The sequence below is a fragment of the Phalaenopsis equestris genome, unplaced genomic scaffold (assembly GCF_001263595.1).
Source record: "Phalaenopsis equestris unplaced genomic scaffold, ASM126359v1 Scaffold000354, whole genome shotgun sequence".
Taxonomy (NCBI): domain Eukaryota; kingdom Viridiplantae; phylum Streptophyta; class Magnoliopsida; order Asparagales; family Orchidaceae; genus Phalaenopsis; species Phalaenopsis equestris.
Window position 1 is genome coordinate 34,142 of NW_018164796.1, and position 22,737 is coordinate 56,878.

Consider the following 22,737-nt stretch of genomic DNA (forward strand, 5'->3'; position numbering starts at 1 on the left):
CCTATTTATTTGCACTCAACCCCCTTAAACTTTACTATCCATGGAATTTGAATGTGGTTCCACTTTATTGAGAATTACTTCGCCCTCTCGGATCTTAATGCAATTACAACAAATTCTAACACTATAATGAATTGTATTGTAACGTAAATGAAGTGCAAGTAAAAACCATCACATTTATAATTAAAACATCTTTAAGCATGCATCCCAATATCCTAAACATGAATCCTGCTCATTACAAAAGAAAAGTAAAAGGAAAATAATGACATAATCTTCACATGCCACTATTTCTTAATAAAAAGAAATAGTAAGAAGATACATCACAAAGCATGAAGAAAACACAACGAAAAACTTCTTTTCATCAAAGCAAATCTACTAGATAAGTGTTTACAAAATCATAATATAATGAATAACATAATACTTAGTTTTTTTCTCTTAGAAGAAAGAAAAAAACCTTTCTCACAAAGTCTCCTACTGATCCATGCAATGCTAGTACTTCTCCTTACAGATTCTCTCAAAATCCCCTCTCCAATATCTCCAAAAAAGTAGAAATCTACATTTCTACTCTTATTCTAAGATCTATAAACATTCTCCACGTTTTTCCCCTCACACATACCACATTTTCTGACATAAAATTGCTCTATTATATAGTAGGGATGAATTCCCCAAGAGATGCCTCAAGTAGCCATTCAAAAATCGTCCAAATACATTGAATCTCAGTCATAACCGTCCAAAATCGCTTCCAAGCTGTATTGGGCACCGTCAGTGCCATTTTGTGCGTTGCCGGTGCCATATTTGCGTCATTCTCTAGTTTCGAGCGTCGTCAACGCCGGTTTGGGCGCCTTCGGTGCTGGTCTGTAACAGGTCCACAATTTCGCTCTGTTTGGCTCTGTTTCAGCTTTATTTCACCCCGTTTAAGTTGTGTTTCATTCTTAACAGATAGACCTACAAAATAAGCATGAAAACAGCATTTTTTAAAAGTGTAATTTCATTTAAAAATATGTGAGAAGTGTAAAAAATATTAAGCATGGAAAGACATATCGAAATGTGTCAGGATAAAATTTTCTTTCTTGCTCGTTTTTGCTCCAAATTGCACTGTTTTTTGCTTATTTTTCTCCAAAACTCCATTTCATGTACCTGAAACAAAAAATATACAAAATACCTTCATTTAAAGTGCAACATCATTGAAAATCACAAAATATAGACATTAAAAGCATATGAAAATTTGAACCTTTTTTAGGCGTATCAGAGCAAGCCTCTTCTTTACCCTCTTTCGAGTACAAAAAGAAGTTTGATTCAAAATTGGTTAGTGTTTCTGCCAGTCAACCTAAAATTGTTATTTTAGTTAAAGTTCAGATGGTTCTTCTAACCTGGGTTATAAAAATTGGAAAAAGAGTTGTTAGGTCTGTTGTTAATTGTATATAGGATTTTAAATAATGAAGTTTAGTATCAACCATTTGTCTAAATGAATTTTCCTCAATTATTGGAGGTACTTGAGGTTGGTTCATTACAAATTAGTCTAGCTTCATTGATATGCCTGTTACCTAGGAATTTAGAATCAAAAGCACATTTATGTCATCTACACTAGCCACCTTCTTAGGGTTTATTCTTTGAGAGGATCATTAGAAATTGTTAGTGGCCATCTAGTCAATTTGAGAATAAGTCTCATCAAATGGCTTGGGCATGGGTGAACCACCAATAGCAACATCAATAATAGATATAAGGAATCCTACTAAACCATTATAAAAAGTATTAAAAATTAGGCAATCGGGGCATTGCCTGATCTGGGCACTTTCGGAGAAGTTCCTTAAATTGTTCCTAAGCCTCGTATATTGAAGTCTGAGCTAGGAATTTTTGGGCTAAGTCACCCCATGTTCTAATTAATCCAGGTGCTAATGAGTTTAACCACATTTTAGCTTTATCCCTTAAGGAAAAAGGAAAAATTCTAAGCCTAACAATGTCATTTGCACACCATTATAGTGAAATGTAGCGCAAAGTTCTAAGAAACTTACTAAATATAAATTTGGTTCCTCAGACGGAGTTCCCCTAACTTTATTGTTCTACACCATTTTGGATAATAACAGGCTTAAGTTCAAATGTGTTATCTTATACAACAGAAGTTTGAATACTTAAATGAATTTCATCTATCGTAGGATTAGTCTTTGATTATCTAATTTGATTTGTTGATTGTTCGCCTTTCTTCCAAAAGTTTGTGAAGGCTTTTCTATTTTCTAATTTTTCTAATATTTTTATCTAGTTTTGAATCGTAGGGTTCAAGTTCTATAGGTCATGTGCTACGCATTCACTAACTAAAGCTTCAACTTATAAGTCTTTACAAAACAAGTAAACAATATTTTTTTTTAATTATCACTTTTTCAAACAAACAAACAATTACACAAAAAAATTACAACACAAATTTTCAAGTTTATGTCTAATTGATTCAACTAAAATTCTCCTAAATTAATTACACATTTGCTCCCAGGCAACAATGTCAAAAACTTAGGTATGACCGGAACCTGCAGCGGTACCTAACACTTTGGTAAACTTTAATTCCAAGTGCAGAGGTCTCACGTAAGTATACGTATCGTACAAGTAATATCAAATTTTTGAGCCTGGAATATTGATCCCACATGGAGTGACTTAATTAACTTAAGAGAAGTTCTAATCTACTAAAATCGGTCTTAGCTTAGAAGTAAAGTTGGGTTTAGGTTATTCTAACTAGTTCTACTGAATTCTAGCAAACAGCCACTGAAGGTTTACTCTCACATAAATCCTACCAAATATATTTGAGTTTGGGAAAAATCAAGATATAAAAGCTACCCTCCCTTGCAAGGATATAAGTTGTGTGTAGGAAAATGAATACAATTGTAACTTTGGCTAGTGATAAATAAAATCAATTCTCTTCCTTACCCTCTCCCGAGTGCATAAAGAAGTTTGGTTAAACTGAATTTAATTCTTTAAACCCTAATTTGAACACATCAAAGATTATTTCTCTATCTATTTACATCTCCCTATAGTTTGCTTTTGTTTCATATCCTATAGTTCAACCTGATCATCCTAGTTGTTCATGTCATAGGTCTTCTGAGTTATTATGGGTTCACAATGGATTTTAACAAATTATTTGGCCAAAATGATAAGTAAATGAAATGCAAAAAGAAAATCATGGCGTTAAAGAGTAAAACCCAATTTTAGAAGCATTCTAGTTTCCCTTCACAACCAACTTATTCATCACGCGCTAAAAAATCCTCCGCGAAGGATCCTTTTGCTGAATATTCTCTTTACAATTATCTCTCAAATTCTTCACCAAACTCTCAATAAAATGCAAACTATCTTCTCCTACTATAAGACTCTGATTCTAGACTTTACACGAACTTCCCAAGTGTTCAGAAGTACTTAGCATCCTCCAAGGAACCTCCTATAATGTCTCCATAACTCCCCAAGTCGTGGGAGAAAAACTGCAGAAAACTGCCCAGCATTTGCTGGCGCCTGAGCGCCAGCCTCTCTGTCTGGTCGAGTAAGCATTGGCACCCAAGTAGATGGCGCCAAGGAGCTTGGTAGAAAGGCTAGTGCCTAGGCGCCAATGCGTCAGTCCCTCGAGTTCCAAATGCTTCATATCACCTCTATTTCACTCTATTTCTTTTCCACTTCATTCCATTTCTACTATCTGTTGTACCTGCAAGAAAAATATAAAAATATCATTCTTTAAAATGCAATTTCATCCATAAAAATGTGCAAAATATATCATACTTTTATACACATCAATTAATTAGAGCATCAATTGTGTTAAGAACGATTTTCATGACAACTCAATCCTTTTTGTAATTGTACAAAATATATCTCTATAAATAGGCGTAAACAATATGAATATAAGGATTTTTTACCGACTCTCTCTACACAAAACTCCTGACTTGCTATACTCTCTTTATCTCTTCGTTCCTTCACTCAATCCTAAACTTAAAAATAATAATAAAAAAAAAACGTTTGACAATTTAGAATTCAACATATTTATTTATTTTGGCTATTATTTATCATTCTATTACAATAGATGGTTGGAATGAAATCATGGCCTTTTTAATAATAAACAAGTTGACATTAAATTAATTACGCTCAAATTTAAATTTGAGGTGGCTCCAATTGAAGTCTGCATGTTTACCCACCAATTTCATGCTGATCTTATGTTAAATAGTAGAAAGTCTTATACATCAGCGGAAGCAAACCCCGATGGGGCAAGTGATTTCAAAATTCCAATATAGCATAAACTGATTGCAATAAATTTAGAAAAATATATATATATTATTATTAAATCAGTTTATTTCTTCTTGATTATTATGTATAACATAGTTCCAATATAATTACAAAGAGATACCATATAAATTTAAAATTTAAATCTTTTAAAAGACATAAAAAAATATCACTACTTTTACCCCTCATCTTGTATAAATAAAGTGCTATAGATATTAAAGATTAAAGTTTAAGCATTTATATGTAAATTCATAGAAATTGTGTAATATGTATACTATGACACTGGGGTGTTAGGCTAGTCGGACATAGACCGGTCAAAGCAGGCTTGAGTCAGGCTTGAGACCGGTTTTTATCGAAAAAATCATAACCAAGTTCGCCCACTCCAAGGGTTTGTGCCGGACCGGGCCGGCCCACAAGCCTTAAACTCCAAAGGAATAAAAATCAACAATTTCTTTCTTATCCAATAATTTTTACTTTTTTTTTATCAATTTTAATTATTAATTGCAAAAAGAAAAAAAAACTCTTATTTTATAACATGAGTGAAAATTCAATTAAAATAATTGGCCGTCACTATACTTTCAACAAAAAAAGAAAAATACAAATCAATTCCTAGGTATTTACACATCTAACACCTAAATTTCATTATTTACATACGTATCACCTTGCCTATGCATGAAAATGTACATCTCGTGTTTTAAGTTAAAATAATAGTTTTAAGTTAAAATAATGGTATTTTTTACGTGATATGAAATATTTGGGTCGTATAAAAGTAAAAAAGTAAATTTTAAATATGTAAATGCATGGTACTTGGGGTATGCATACAGATGCCCCTAATTTTTTTAGCAAATTCTCTTTTTTGTGATTAATAGAAATTAATTAAAAAATTCTATTTGAGAACTTTTAATATTCAAATGTGAAATTTTTTTGAAGTTAGTAAATAGATTATTGTTTTTCTGTTATAACTTTTAATATTCAAATATTCAAATGTCAAAAAGTGTGTTCGTGTTCGACTCATTTGTTTAACAAGTCTAACACGAGCCGTTCACGAACAAAGAGTCGTTTTGACAACCCTAATCACGTAGTCATAAGATGTTAAAGATTGGGGCAAGATTTAAAACATCGCTTGAATCTAATTTAATAATTTTCTATTTTCTTAATTAATACTTTTAATTGATTATAAATCTTTGTAGTCTTGTATTCAATTAAATTTTTTTTAAAATATTACTCATCAAATATAATATATATATATATATATATATAATTGATTAGTTGTATTTCGAGTCAAAACAAGCCGAACACGAACAAACAACAAATATTTGTTCATGTTGTTCGTGTTCGGCTCGTTAACTTAGCGAACGAGCATAACACAAGTTTTTTAACGAGCCGAACATGAACTGTTCATGAACAACGAGCAGTTTTGACAGCCCTAGGAATAATGTTGTATGTATGTAAATCACCCAAAAAAAAAAAAAAAAAAAATCCGTATTGGCCCTATGTGGGTGGGTTTATTTTCTCTATTCGGGCTGAGGCCGGCATCATTTTTAGTTTCTAAGCGGGCTTAAGACAAGCTTGCTGTATGATCGGCCCAATGTTCAGGCCTATGCCCAGCCTATTTAGATAAATAATAATAATAATAATAAACTCAGGCCGGCTCAACTTTTGGGTACTTAATTCCGGACTCGGTTTGTGTCTCTGAAGACGCCTGCCTGAATCGAGACCCAACTTCTTCCCGTGTTCTCGTCCGTTGCGTAATTGCTGCTATGGATCCATCGTCTCAGAGCTCCTCCGCCGGTAACGGAATCCTTCCGCCGCCCGGTGGCGGTGGCGGCGGCGGCGGGACCCATGTAAACACTCCGGCATCCACGCCCATCACCAACAGCGGGAACGCCGTTCTGGACGCCGCGGAGGAGCAGAAGCATAATCTAAACCAATCCATCAACTCGATCCAGAAGACTCTTGGTCTGCTCCACCAGCTTTACCTAACCGTCTCGTCCTTCAACGTCGCCTCTCAGCTTCCTCTTCTCCAGCGACTGTACTCGCTTCGCTTCGCTTAGCCTTTTCTTTGTCTTCTCCATGACCCATCCGCGTCCTCTCTCTTATTCATGGTTTCTCCGTCATTGCTAACATAGGAACTCATTGGTGGCGGAGCTTCACACGATGCAGAAGTTGGCGGAAAATTGTCACATCCAGGTGCCTATGGAAGTCGTCAAGTGAGACTCTATTTTAGGGTTTCTGCATATTTTATTTATTTATTATCTTCTTATGTTTTGCGATGTATTGTGTGAATAGTTTGATTGATGATGGGAAGAATCCAGATGAGTTCACGAAGGATGTTCTTAATAGCTGCATTGCTAAGAACCAGATTACTAAGGGCAAGACCGATGCATTCAAGGTGCTATTGAGCTTTTTGTTCCGGACTAAAGTTTGTATACCGTATTTTAGATTGTTATTTGTGATGATTTTTGAGTTGAAGGAGGATGTGACAATTATGAAACGATTAACCAAGCTTCCATTGGAGTGCAAAAGATAATTAATATTCCGGCATCCATTGATGTTTAAATTACTTCAAACAACAAGAGTTTCACTTTCATCTTCTTTTCGAAATTTCAGTTGCATCAATGAATTTTATAGTTGTTGTCAATAAAATACTAGTATTCTTCTATCTATTTAGTTTTTACGTTGTCTGAATTTGACACTTTTAGTTTGGCAACGAAATCCATTTGGTATTGGATGGGTGCATTTTGAAGCCAATACTGATCTGAGGGGTTTATGCTTTTCTTCTAAAGTTGTTAGATTTTATAGCGGAAAAAATTGCTCTTGCATTTAGATTTTCATTTTTTTTATCATCGGCTGTCTTATCCCAACTATTTTAGGTTGGTTTTATGAATCTTTCTTCTGAGTTCATTTATATCGACTGCTCCTTTAGTTTACTTTTTTTTTTTAGTTTTCATTGTATTTGCATAGTTTCTACTTTTGTTATCTTTGATCTATCCTTTTGTCAAATCTTTTTACATTTACTTTATCTACTCACCTTATCGGTTAATATTTTCCTCTGTTGAATAACTGAAACTATTAAAGTCTATTTCTTCACCTTATCATTAGTAGTTATTGCTACTGGCCTCACTCAAATTTAAACATTATATCCTTGCCTCTCTATTTTTATCTTTCCGCCTTATTTTTTCATCCTACCTTTGATCTCTGTACCATCATGGTTTGATTGTAATTTTATAAAATTAATCTTTTAAATCTATTTTCTTTTGCTTTACAGTTCAATCTTATATATATATATATATATATATATATGGATTTTTATTTTTGTAAGAGATTCTAGGTACTCGAAATGTTAAGGTATCACTTAACTTCTCAACAATTTCGATTCTGATGGTGAATTATAATTCCATTTCAATTGTATATCATATACTTTCTTTTGTTTCTACTAGTTCGATGCATTTTAAAATCTATTAAAGAACAAATAAGATAGATTATATAGAGTATGAATTTTCTAAACTCTACATGTAAGTTTTATATTACATGAAAAAGGTTGGAGTTTTTTATAAATTGTTCTCTCTAGTGATTTAATTTTCTTCTTTTCTCTTTCCTTTTGGTATTTTTCGTTTTTCGGTGTCAATAGCTTTGCACTATTTCGATGCCAATTAAAGAACTTATCAAAACTTTTATTCTCCTGTGCTGTTTCCAGAGTCTGCGCAAGTACCTTTTAGAGGAGCTTGAACAAGCATTTCCTGATGAAGTTGAATCATTTCGTGATATAAGGGCAAGCTCCGCTTTTGTAAGTCACTTGATTTTTCCTTCTTTATGTATATTCATCTTCAGGTAAAAACCTTTTATATACTATGGTGGTCTTAATAAAAGATTTGTCAATAAGATATGATAATTACTTTTCTAAATAAAGTAATCTTGATAAACTATCTTCTTTAAATTTAAATTTGGATACCTTCAACATCTATTCAGGCACATGGGTATTCAAATCTATTTTGCATTTGTATCATACCAGAGATAAGTGTACGGAGTGTGAGAAGAAAAGTGAAGAGGACATGACTAAGCTATTATTTAGCCAGCATAACACATGGCTTTAAATATTTCATGTTGCCTAAAATGTCAATTAAAGCTAGTTCAAGCATTTATGATTCTTCTCAAGCTTATAGCTTGGATCATGTTTAATCATTCTTATGTTATGTACTTGCGTTATAGCAAATCTAATCTCAAGCTAATTTTCTTGTCTAAAAGTCACATTGCAAGAGGGTGCAGAAAAATTTTCTCAATTTAACACTTCATGAAGAAGTGAATTTTACAGCCTTGAAAGATAGAAACAATACTTTCATGCGTTCAAAAAACAAATACATATTGATTTAAAATTTAAAATATTTCCAAGAAAATTTTCCTTCCCAATATGAAAAATAAATTAGTGTTTATTTTATTTTGAGTTTTTAATTCTTCAAAAGAGCAAGCTCTTCCCCACTTAGTGGGATAAAGGCTTGTTGTTGTTGTTGTATAAGAGCAAACTCTTATGATTAATTACTTCTTAGGGGTTCATTCTAGTACCACCCTTGTCCAGTCATAGCTTACATTTTAACTTTGGTTTTTAAGGAGTTTAGATTAGTTTATTTCAAATGGAATTGGTTTTTAAGGAGTTTAGATTAGTTTATTTCAAACGGAATTAACTTAACTTGACGAAAAGATCAAGGAGTCTCAAGGAAAATACAACAGCAACATTTGATCCAAACTTTCAGGATTTTCAAAGATGCTATAAGAGTGAGGGTTTATTAGTTGAAGAGAACTACTTTATACTTATGTTCTAAATTTTTTATCGTGGCACTTACAATGCTACGGTGAAAATGTCTTCAAATTATCTTAAACAATATTTCAATCATTTAAAAAAATATTATTATATTTGTGTCCCTTGAATATTTATTTCTAATTATTTGAAGGAATTTATAAATATTGAAAGAATATTCTGAGAATTAAAAATAAATAAATAAATCTACTTAGTGGGCTAAATATAACCTTTCATAAAATATCCAAACATAATTTGGTGATTTAAATGATTTTTTCTTATGGAAGGAAAACTAGGGTTTAAGAATTCTATAAACTTTTAAATGAAATTGATAATATCTATCATAAGACTTTTCAAATTACTAAGTTGTGCCCTAAGAAAGCCTAGGGATAAATTTGAACTTTGTGATTTTCTACAACATTTGAAACTTAATATAATATATTTCACTGTAGTCAAAGTACACTTAATATCTTTTATAGATATATTTTTGTTTTATAATTTTATTTCGTATATTTTAATGTTGATTTAAAATTTTGATTATTTTGTAAGTGCCCCTGGAATACATTTAATGCATGGATTATTTGGATATCCACACGTCAGTGCTTTCCACTCAATGTCCAATGAGGGGGCAATTGCAGGATCCACTAGGTCCCATGATTGCAATATTGTACAAATGATAATGATAAGTCGGATTAGATTGTAATAAAACATATTCCATTTAGTGTGAAGGGAAGATATATGGTTAACCAAAGGTGCTTTAAGAGTATGATCGCTCAACTTTATTTGGGGAAGTGACATATATAATAACTTATGGATCAGAGACTACATATATATGTTTATGGGCGATAGCTAGAGTATCCACCCAAAGGTGGATGTTATCATTAGCTGTAACATCAATGGGATGTCGAGATTGTGGGTCCCCACTCTATAATGTAGTGAGCAATTAGTAGTTTATGAGATAGCAAGTGGGCTAGAGCCATCATAAGAACATGATTATCAGGTGTGTCAATGAATAATCAAGTGGTGTACATCTAATATATCATCATAGATTATCAGGTAGATGTGTCAAAAACTTGTTCCTTTGAGAATAATTCAAATATTGTAGAACTATCCAAGGTATGTGCAACAGTTGCTGGATTACTAAGTACTAATTGGGATTTGCTTGCATAATAGTTTGATTAGAAACAACATTTTATGTTTTTACGGTTATTCTTAAACGCATGAAAGTTTTCAAGTTCATTATTGGCTAATATTTATTTTATCAATCCGAAGTTAAAAAACATGGCATCGAATGAATGTATTGGAAATTTGTATCGTTGAAAATCATAATGATAAGAGAAACTGAGAACTAAGAAATGCAAGAAGGTAACCAGCTGGAACCTGCTGTGTTGGATTTTATGGATTTGCTTGGATCAAGAACGTGTGAATAAATGGCTCCAGAAACGATTAGTGGCTTACTAACATTGCAGCTGCATCAGGAGCTTGTAATGCCAATGGATTTTCCAATCAATTGCTTTTCAACTCTCTAACTATCCAGAAAGGAGCAGCGATGGCGTCATGAAAGCCCTCCCATTGACTAGAATCTGTGGTAGATCTCGTGGCCAACCCACTAGAGATGGCTTGTGAATTTTGGTATTTGTCGTGGTGGAGCCCCGAACTCTACTTTGATGAACTTCCCTCTGCTCTTTTCTAAAGTTGGAAATCCTCTCTTCAATTTAGGATAATCTGAAAATAAATTCAAACAAAACTTCCCTATCTGTCTAAGGGAAGGGGTATTTATAGGTTAACTATTTCAAATAACACTTAGGCCCCCTAATTGCTTAATTATCCTTTATAAAATAAAACAAGAAAAGTAACACTTAAGATGATACTTGTCCTTGATATTTGGTGATTAGTCTTGTTCATAATATGGTGAAATGTTGGCTACATCAGTAAATAAAATACTCATATTCCCATGTCAATCAATTTGCTAAGCATTCTCTTTGAAACGCTTAATGATTCAAATATCGTCTTTGGCTTTAGGTTTAAGTTTTGCAAAAGGATATGGAGAAAAACGTTTTTTTTTTTTTTTTTTGTGTTGAATTCATATCTAATCACCTTCTTTAAAAGACTTATTATGTGATTTATGAACTTGTTTTCTTACACGGTTTTTTTTAATTATTGTAACTTGTTTTCTCACACTGTGTTTTTTAATTATTGTACCTTGAACTTGTTGATGGAGTTTCTCAATTTTGTTATTTAGTTTACTGTTATGAATTATAAACTCTGGTGTAGTGATCATTGAAGTCAATTCTAAAGGCATTTTGTAATTTTCTATATATTAATTAATTAATTAGCTTCTATAAATTGGACTCTGGAAGGCTTTTCTATGAGTGGCAAGAAAGCAATAATGGAGCATGGAACAAGAAAACAGTGACGAAGTTCTTCAGGGACAAGATTCATAGGAGCCCAAGGTAATCAAAGACCTAGTCGTGTCATATAGACCGATAGATTAGAAGATTATCTCCAGTCATAGTGTTGACACTAAACCAACATGCTTTTTAGACAGTTGGACAGGCGGGCACCTTGATGTAACCCCCTCAAACGGGAACGATGTTGGGAGGCTACCGGAATTTTTAGTGATAGCAAATGTTTTAAAATAATATTGAATTATTTGAATTTTTAAACGATATAAAAATGAAAATAAAAGGAAACATAAATTGTGAATTAAAGGTCTGAATTTTGCTTGTATTTCATGGTGATCAAATAAAATTATCCTAATGCAAATGAATCATTATGTGATCTATTTGAAATTAAATTTGGGGGTAGGCAAATTGACTTGCACATGATTGCATAAATTTGGATACAAATTAAAGCATATAAACGCCTTTTCAAAAATAATGACTTAATATGTCTTATCGCTATCAAATTCTCAACATGTTTGCAAACGAATAAGAGGCAATATTTTAAAATTTAAAGTGAACATATGCATGCATCAATTTATTCATTCAAATAAGACAAAATCATATAACTTGAAGTCTTATAAGTTTTATTTTTGAAGTAATTATTGATTTAATTCATGTTTTAGAAACATGTAAACTGTCTTAAGGCATGCAAAATAACTCAAGATATTCAAATAAATGAAATTTAAAACACCCGCATGGGCTCTAGCTAAAATTCTAAATGCTTTAACAAATAGCTTAGAAATATTGCGCATGTTAAGGCCAAACTTGCACTCAAATAATTCATATTTTGAAAATCAATACATCGGGTAGTCTTGTTAATGGGACAAGTTTATATTCACACTCAAAAACAATCTCATGTCAGTAAGGACATGGTATGAGTTTTTTGTTCGTGTGGTTCTGTTGCCAAATTGCACTATAAAATAGCGATTATGATCAGAGCTATAAAATAGCGATTACGACCAGAGCTATAAAATAGCGATTACGATCGGAGCTATCTGATCTGGTGGTTGTTGTTAAATGATACCATTTTATTACGATCGCGGTTGCAACTCGTATGTTTCCCAATTGGTTTCTATTCTTTGAGTTGTGAACCATAAGAGTGTAATTGATTGGCATAAAGTCTTATGTTAGTTAAAATCGACTTAAATTTGTCTCCTTAGACAAATTTTCACTCGAGATCTACAAGGGTCTCTTGGACGATATAATTCATAGTTGCTAACAATAATCTTTCAGTCAGGTTGGGTGGACTCCCTTCTCTGACTAAGTAGATTGGGGACTACGACGACTCGGAATGATGTAACCATGATGTCTTGATCGAGTTCGTCATCATTTCCCTCACCATCTACTTTAGGCTCCAAGTGATAGATTTTACATTTTAAAATATATGTTTGTTGCTACTATATGTTAAATATTCAACTCTAAATGATTAAACTTCATTGAAAGTGCTCTCCCGTTATTGGGAGGGGTAATTAATCATAAGGGTTTGTGTCTATGCGAAACCTCGAACCCAAGATCATAAAGTCCCAATATAATTCATAGTTGCTAACAATAATCTTTCAGTCCACAGTTCTCATCTACAATGCAAAGTTCCCATAAAGTCCCCACAAAATGAGGGCAAAATTTTTTGGTAGTGTCTTATCTACAATGCAAAGTTCTCAAAAAAAATGAAACAGAGTCTGGGGCATCGAATTTATGGAGTCCACAGTACTATCAAACAACTCATAATGCAAAATCTTTCATCAAGTGATAGAATAATATATTAAATATTAAATTTATAATTAAAAAATTTATAGCTAATGAATTTTTATTTAAATCATATATCATATATGATATGAGTTATCATCAAGATTAATATCAAATTTTACCAAGTTAATTGTTGAGTAACAAAGATTTTGTTTGTGATCATAAATAAACGAGTTTGACTATTTTCATATTTTAGTTTGTTTAAGTTTTGAGGTTTTAAAAAATGTTCAAATTTGTTTATTTACTTATTTAAGCAAACATCATTGCTTCTTAGTCGAGCCGAGTTTGAGTTGTTCATTGAGTGTATATGGTCACTGACTGCCATATCGACATGCCTACATCATTAGACACATAAATGTGTTGGGAGCATTGGATAAGCCGAATGGAATTATTATTTACTCACACAATCCATCACATATTTTGTAAACCGCCTTTTATTCATATCATGGCCTCATTCATATATATTGATAACCGTTGTGTATATCTATCTTAGAAGAAAGAGAAGCCCCATGCAATTGATTAACTATATGCCAAATTGGGGATGGTATGCTTATCATATTATTTGCTCCATTCTAAAAATAGATTGCATGCATTCATAAGTGTAAATTCCTCAAACCATTTCATGCAGTTTTTGACCATTTAGAAATTGCACTAAACATCATTTCAAAATCTTAATTATGTTTCCTTGTGTAGCCATGATAGATTGTAAGATTTTGGGTGATCTTGTGTGAGAAGTTTTAAGTTTTCTGCAATCTTTGTGATCACCTTATTTTCACAAATTACACCATTTATGGCTAGTATGAAAAATAATGTGGCGGAGCCACTTTGATTCCCTAGTCAATGGAGGTGCTTGCAACTTATAAAACATCAAGCACGTCTTTATTATTAGCCTACACCAGATGTTGATCCTCATTCTCAGGCGTTTCATTTATGTTCATCTTCATCCTTTGGTGGAACTTCTTCAAGTAAGGACACTGCATGAAAATTAGAGCAATTTTTGATGCGATATTTTTAAACCCTATGTATATTATGAGGGAGTTGTTGAAATTAGAAGTGTTAACTTTTTTACTTCCCGCAACTTGGGGATGATCAGAGGGGCCAACATTAGGGGGATTCATGTACCACCTTACGAGAACTCGTTCTGCCCATTATGAATTTCTTTTTTAAGTCTACAGGGTCTTGTCCCATTCTTTGAGAATTTTCGAGTTGTGGGATTTTGTCGTTCTACCCTTAGAGGCAATTTGGTGTCTGCTAACCTTCAATATTACTGTATTTATATGATATTGACGATTGCAAGGCGTAACTGCTAATGAGATTTGAGCAATGGTATGCTTCGTAGGCTTGATCACATTGTACTTTAACATTAATTGTTCAAATTTAGTAACATATTCTTCAATAAGTTAACCAATGCTAAAAATTATGAAGGTTAATAAACAAACTTTACCCAAAATGAGAAGCCAATTATCTCTTTTTTATTTTTTTATTATTGTCATTTTATCCAAAACAACGATTTTACTTCTACCCTCTCGCTCTATTTCTCTTAAGTTTTAGAAAACAGATTTGGAGAGGAATAATTCCTTAATTTCTTATTATTCACATGCAAGTTACATATACATAGGGAAGATGATCCATCCTAATTTATAAAAATACAATATATATCTAACCTAAATTAGGAAAGAAAATAATTATGAAATAAAAAATAGAATAATGTAAAATAGGAAGTGAATAAACTAATCAAGAGTTTATCAATTTCACTATGCTTGGTCCTGACATGATGCATATGATTCTTGACAATACATATTGCTGCTTGACTGACACAAAAAATTTGTATAGGCCTATTAGAGGTAGATCTCAGTTTCCTTGATAATTTACAAGTCTAAATCCCTTCATAGATTCCTAAGACGAGTGCCCTATATTTTGATTATCCACTGTTTTTAGAAACAACCACTTGCTTCTTACTTTTCCTTGTCACTATATCTTTCCATGCATAGGAGCAGTAACTTGTGAGGTGGATCTTCCAAGTGAGTACCTCAGCCCAACTAGCATCAGTGTAGACTTTCATCTCTCTGTTTTTATGTTCTCAAAAATTAATCTATACCCAGGAGTCTTCTTGAGAAACTTTTGAATTTTATACACCATTTTCAAATGCCTTCATTTGGGTTATTCATATGTTGGCTCACAATACTGACAGAGTATGCAATATCTGACCTTGTATATGACAGGTTGATGAGTTTTCTTACCAATCTTTGAAATCTTTCTTTATCTACAGAGACGCTTTCTTCTGCGTTCATTGACTTTTGGTTGAGATCCATTAGAGTATTAACAAGTATACATCCATTCACCCATATCTCATTTAGTAGATCTATGATTTATTTCCTATGTGATATAACGATGTCTTTCTTGGACTTTGCAACCTCCATACCTAAAAATATCTCATGGTCCATGGTTCTTTATTTCAAACTCCATGGCAAGCACTTCTTTGATCTTGAGAATTTTTTTTCTTCATCACCAACAAGAATCATATCATTTGTATATACTATCAGTGCATCAATTTTACCTTTCTGAATGTGTTTTACAAACAAAGTATGATCAACTTAACCCATTAGATCTCATATTTTTAGTAAACCTTTCAAACCACGCTCCAAGTGATTGCTTAAACCTATAGAGAGACTTCTTTTGTTTGCATATTAGGTGTTTGTTAGAATCATTCTCAAGTCCTAGTGGTATCTCCATAGACCTTTCTTCTTCCAGATCTTCATTTAGGAAAGTTATTATTATGTTAAGTTAATGCCATCTTAATACCATGTTAGTTGCTACTAAAATGAGAACTCTAATAGTGTTAAGTTTGTCAACCGGTGTGAAAATCTTCTGGTAGTCTATTCTATAGGCTTAAGTAATACCTTTTGCAACAAGCTTGACTTTGAATCTCTCAATACCCCTATCAGTTTTGTATTTGATGTTGAACACCCATTCACATCCAATGTGTTTCCTGGGGGAGTTTAGTAAGAATCCATGTACCCTACTCGAATCTCCCCTTCAATTGTTTATCTTTATTTTTGATTTCGAAGAGCTTCATGAATGAATTTAGGAATTTGCATACTATCAAGGTTAGAAATAAAAATTTCGTATGATAAGAATAGCTTCTTATAAGCTATATACTCCTGAATTGGATGTCTAATGTAACTTTTCTTGTCAATGGCATCAGAAGGGGAAGGAGATAACTCAAGAGTACTAGACTACTGCTTACCTGAAATTTTAGGTGAATGTGAACTTGAGTTTTGGTTTGAGTAGTTTTATGTCCTTGCAAGTTGTCTTCCACCTGCTCAAGGTTTTTCTTCCTCGTGTACACATAAATTTTTTTGTTCTGAACATCAGATTGGGTTGTTTGCGCATCCTCAATCAAGATGGGAGGGTTAGGTTGAGCAGGTGGCGAAGCTGTGTAGATGTCATCAAGTGCATCCCAAAATTGATGTTCATTTGTACTCTTCTCATGAGCATCAAATTTGATAGTAAGATTGATTTTCGAAAAATTTAACATCCATAAAATTATAGTATTTTCTGGTAACTAAAGAGTGGCACTTACACTCCTTTTTATTGGTGACATACCCAAGAAAAAATACACTTGATAGATTTATAGTCAGGTTGTACAATTTTGAGAATGGACCTAAACAAATGATAGACACCCAAAGATTTTAAGTGGTATAATAGAAGATAAAGCTTTGATGTGTGGATAGGTAATCATCAAAACATAAAAATGTGTTTTAACGTTAAGTACCCGACTAGGCATTCGATTGATAAGATATGTTACAGTAAGAACTCATTCTCCCTAGAAGTATTTTAGAACTTGATCGGGCATCATAATTGAGTAGGATACTTTGAGAAGATGTTTATTCTTTCTCTCAGTTGTCCTATTTTGTTTTGGGGTATCAATCATGAATTCACATGGATGATTCAATTTTTCGAAAGATAGGACCTAAGGATAGATTGAAATATTTTTTTGCATTATCACTTTTGAGGATTTGAATTTTGCATTAGAATTGAGTTTGAATTACGACATGGAAGATTTGTGTTTTAGACTTTCCTCTATTATGAATACCCAAGTAGTTCAAGTGTGATTGTCAATAAGTGAAATCATTTGGCCTCAAATATCACTGTGGATAATGAAAAAAAGGTGTGAGGTCTGTTCATCAATAATATTGATTTATAGTGTGTCTAGCAAGTTTTGGCAAATTTCACATTGAAAAAAATTAGATTTTTTATTAATAAAATAATGATGATACAACTTAACAATATAATTAAAATTAAGATAACTCAGACGATAATGCCATAACAAAACTCGATTTTTGGCAGACATTGACTCAACACTCAAAAATTTGAGGTAAATATGGGGTGAGATTATTTTTATGTTTAGAGGAATTTTGTTGAGCGGGTATAAGCTTTGATGCATTTCATAACTGTCAATCATCTTCCCCGACTCCATCATCTGAAATTCACAAGAGTTGTAATAAATTTAGTTATATATTTCATATCATATGAGTAAGCTTACTGATTGAAATTAAATTACAGTCCAATTGTGGAACATATATAACAGAGGAAAAAGTGATATCATAAGCGAGCTCTTCATTTCTTTTCTCATCAATGTCTATATGTGATCCGTCTGTAAGTCTCACCAATTTAGATGTAGAAGCCTTTTGATAGTTAATTATAGCATTCATGTCTCTGATCATATGATAAGAGGCTCCAAAATCTATGATTCGTATTCTAAATCTCCCATTACTGGCAAGAGAATGATATATTACGTTGGTGTGTCATGAGGTTGGTGTGCTGCTTTGAAATACCTCCAAAGAGTTTTTTTTAGTACTTCAAGCTATTTTTTGGTCACTGGTTCAACCAATCCTTCAGGTTTGGTAGCAGCATTAGCCATTTTGTCTTGACTTTTCTTGTCTAAATTTCTAGTCTGTAGGTTTTCCGTGACTTTTTTAGCATGTCCTTGACATGCCCAATTTTCTTGCAATAGTCACATGTGGGACAACTCTTCTTGTGCTTTAAATCATTAGAGGAATTATGAGTGTACAGGGTCGAGCATTCAGTATTTGGTGAACCCCCATTTCCGGTCAGTATCTGTTTTTTTTTTTTGTTCTCTTCTATCCTAACTTCAACAAAGGCTTTGCGGGTAGGTGGAAGGGGCTTTGTTCCCACGATCCTCCCTCTCACCTTATCTAATTCTTGAGTTAGTCTTACTTGGAATGTGACGGTTCTATTTTTCTCGATAATAGATTTAAACATCACAACATCATGTGGATATTTCCACACATGTATCTCAAACATATCAAATTATAACCAATATTTTGTCAAGATGTTGAAGTATTGGGTGACACTCAACTCTCCTTGATGAAGTTCATGAAACTTGGTTTTGATCTCAAATGACTATGTAGTGTTTTTCAGTGCTGGAATATGTTTCTTTTGCTGCCTCCCAGATTTTTTTTTTATGACAGTTTTATAGAGCAAAAAATTTTATCCCGCTTCAGTGGTCATTAAATTGACTAGCCTAGACATAACTATGATTTTGATTCCTCCATTTGTTGTGGTTGGGGTCAGTGATCTCAATAACCGTGCTTCTCTCGTGAGATGTTCCTATTTTTCTTTATCACCAATGTACATAAATACGGATTGGGACCATTGAAGATAATTATGACCATTGAGTTTATGATTTTGATTCCTCCATGTGTTGTGGTTGGGGTCAGTGATCTCAAGAACCGTGCTTCTCTCGTGAGATGTTCCTATTTCCCTTTATCACCAATGTACATAAATACGGATTAGGACCATGGAAGATAATTATGACCATTGAGTTTATGATTTATGAGTAAGTTAGAGAATTTGGAAATTGTCGGGATAGAATCACTGGTCTTTCATTAGAAGTTAACATCCAGAATATAACTTGAAGTATTCATCCCATACTTGGTGAATAACCTCATGTGTCTTTTAAGGTTGTTTCTAGTTGACTCCAGCAGAGAGAGCTGCTTGCTGCTATCGGTGGTCCCGTTTCTGTTTTGCTGCTGGGAGGAAATTCATGGAAGCTGTCCGAGAACAACAAAGAAAATCCAACGACAATGATTTCCATTAGTGAGAGAGTTGTTTCCATCAATGACAGAAAATGATTTCCACAATGCAGAGAAAGTGATATCCACAAGGGTCAAAATTCCCAGTTCGCTTGGAAAAAGTTATGGCCGGAGGAGGGCCTGCAGCTAGGAGTTTTTGCTGTAGAACTTATCTCTCTCCCGCTGTTGGGCCTCCTCTTTGCTGGAAATCCTTGCAGTCCCCTTTCCTGACTCCTCTCTAATAGGAATTATGTAGAAAACAGATTTGGAGAGTTTCTTTGAGTTCTTATTATTCGCATCTAAGATTCTTTCCAGATAAATGATTGTAAACGGGTGAAACGAATTTCAATAGACTTTATTTCGTTTATATATATATATTTATTTATTTATTTATTTATTTATGTATGTGTATATATGTATATAGGATAAAGAATCCCTCCTCATTTACAAACTTATCAAATATATCTAATTTTAATTAAGAAGGAAAATATTCTACAATAAAAAATAAAATAACATAGAATAGAAAAGGAATAAACTAATCAATGGTTTTCTAAATTCGCCCGATAAAAAACTTGGATTTGTCAAAATTTGTCGTTTTTCAAAACATTCATGCAACCAATTGAGTCTTTATTATAATATATATATATACTTTTCTGATTTTAATACAGGAAACTAAACGTCTGGCTCAGATGCAGAATGTTTTAGCTAATGGAGATGTCAAAGTGAAGATTGAACTCTGATTGCCATATATACTCTGTAGGATTGTGTCTGTGGCTTTGCTTGAAGAGTAATTGTTATGATTCCTATCTATATCTGTGACTGTAAGCTGATTTAAGCTCTCAAAGAGTACTCACCATTTGTATCCTGCATTTTTGTTTAAATGTACATATTGCATTTTTGGTTAATTTATTTAAAAATTGTCATAAGTTCCTTTTAAATTTAAAACTGGGGCATTTACATACATACCACGTAATTCTTATGTATTTATGTAACTATCACTTAACCATTCATATTTACATGCAGCGTAGTCAAAGTTTTAACATCATCTAAAGAATATCATCAAAGTTTATATAAATATTTTTCTTAAAAGCTAAATGCATCTTTTTATGCCGAGATATTGATGTGACTGAAGTGTTATAAGGGCAAAAATATTAAGATTTGGGTATTAGATCTATATGTAAATATGTTAGTATTTTGGGGTATATATGTAAATTTTTATTTGAAAATTTCAGCTGCATTGCTCTTCTTGTAGCCTTTGAAAACAAGATTATAGCGAAATAAGTCCGCTAGTGGTAGGGGTGTAATGGCTCGCTCGTGTTCAGCTCATTTATATTTCAAGCTCAAAATGTGTGTTCGTGTTCGGCTCGTTTGCTTAACGAGCCGAATAAGAGCCGTTCACGAACAAAGAGTCATTTTGACTACCCTAATCACGTAGTCATAAGATGTTAGTCATTAGGGAAAAATTTAAAAAGTTATGTTTATATTAAAACATTATTTGAATCTAATTTCATATTTTTTATTCTATTTTATTAATTGATAATTTTAATCCATTATAAATCTTTCTAGCCTTATAGTCAATTAATTTTTTTTTAAATAGTACTCATCTATATATATATATATATATATAATTTTTTAATAGTATTTCAAGGCAAAACGAGCCAAAAACAAACGAACAATTTTTTATTCGTGTTGTTCGTATTCGGCTCGTTAACTTAGTGAACGAGCCGAACACGAACTTCTTAACGAGCCGAACATAAATTGTTCGACAGCCCTAGCTACTGGTGTGTTGAAAAATATAATTCGTTTAATGTTGTCTAAGAACTCGACTTGCCTCACAAATTAGTTAAGATAAGGGAACATATTCGAAATACAAAAAAACAATGGTCTTGTTATACATATCAGACGTTCTTCTAATAATCGGTATTTTAATTATTTAATGAGTAATTAGTTTATAACACATTCAGTAGTTTGGTTCATAACTAAAAATTATATAAATTAATATTTCTAATTTAATAGAAAGAATATCACTTGGGAGTTATACCCAATTATTTATTATTTTCTTAATAATTAATTGAGAGCTGCTGTCAAATTAAAAACTCTAAAAAAAAAAATTTATGAAAGAGAGAAAGCCTGCAACAACTCCCAAAGCCTACCCCGCTACTGCCGTACCTGTCTACTACAAGTCTATCGACAACTATGCTAACTCCCACACGCAAAGCCCATCATCAGACGTGTTTCCATATCTACGAATCTCTCTCTCTCTCTCTCTCTCTGAGCCCAATACTTCTCTCTGAGCCCAATACTTAGTCTTTCCCCGAAGCTCCGTAACAGACATAGAGAGAGAAGGGAGAGATTTGCATAAATATTTATATGCATTATCTCATAATTTTTATTTATTTATATGTCTAACACCTAAGTTACTATATATGTATATATGTATATATCTATGTACCTATCTATGTATCTATTTATATGTATGTATCTATCTATGTATCTATCTATATGTATCTATCTATGTATGTATGTATATATATGTATATGTATGTATCTATATGTATGTATGTATGTATGTATGTATGTATGTATGTATGTATGTATGTATGTATATATGTGTGTGTTGCTCGTCGTTATTTTTGGTAGTGCAACCTTAAGTAAGTCCAGTAGGACATTAGGGTCACGGGTTTGATCCTATCGAGTGCATCTGCCTTGCAGTACGGGATCGAATGATTAGGCACATGAGGGTGGCTGGAAGCTCATATCATAAGCTTCCACCAAATCATTAAAATCAATACACACACACACATCATTTTTAAAAAGTTAAATTTATGTTGTATAAATGTAAAAGTCCCAAAAATAAATAGAAGCAAGATCAAAATTTAAGAGCATGAAATAAAACTAAATACCATCTAAAATATGGAAAATATAAAAATTTTGAAAATAAAATAAATTTAAATCTCATCTATTATTTCGATTTTTCGCAATTGAAGAATGTTATAAAAGTCTTTTTATTTCCTGTGGATTTTTTTTTTCAAATATTACATATTTTTGCGTTGTTTTATTTTAATAAATAAATATATATGTTGCAAGCCGTGGCCTGTTGGTTAATGGGGTTCACTGTAAGTCCCTTCAGGTCACGGGTTCGATGCCCAGTGGTGTTGGATTCTCGAATATTTAGGCACATGACGCGGACTCTCATCATGGAGGCTAGCGTATGAGGAATTGATGTTTAGGCCTCTGTCAAATATGGATTTATATATATCGGGCATCTGGAAAAATGAAAAAAAATTTGATTAGGGTTTGGTTGTTGATTTTGATATTTAGATGACAATCTCACAATTAGAGATAGGGAGGTGCTACTTTATAAATAGCCAAGCTTCAAGTGCTCAGCATGTAATTTTTCTTTTATTTTTTATTTCCTGCT

At 32.6% G+C, this 22,737-nt stretch overlaps 1 protein-coding gene across 1 annotated transcript; it reads left to right on the forward strand.

Annotated features, from left to right (window-relative positions):
• Nucleotides 1–5,898: 5,898 nt before the first annotated feature.
• LOC110026179 (mediator of RNA polymerase II transcription subunit 10b-like) lies at nt 5,899–20,203 on the forward strand. The gene is made up of 5 exons (XM_020727032.1): nt 5,899–6,271; nt 6,369–6,449; nt 6,529–6,631; nt 7,937–8,026; nt 19,985–20,203. Exons 1-5 carry the CDS (start codon nt 6,000–6,002, stop codon nt 20,054–20,056), a joined length of 618 nt encoding a protein of 205 aa, XP_020582691.1. The 5' UTR covers nt 5,899–5,999; the 3' UTR covers nt 20,057–20,203.
• Nucleotides 20,204–22,737: the final 2,534 nt, after the last annotated feature.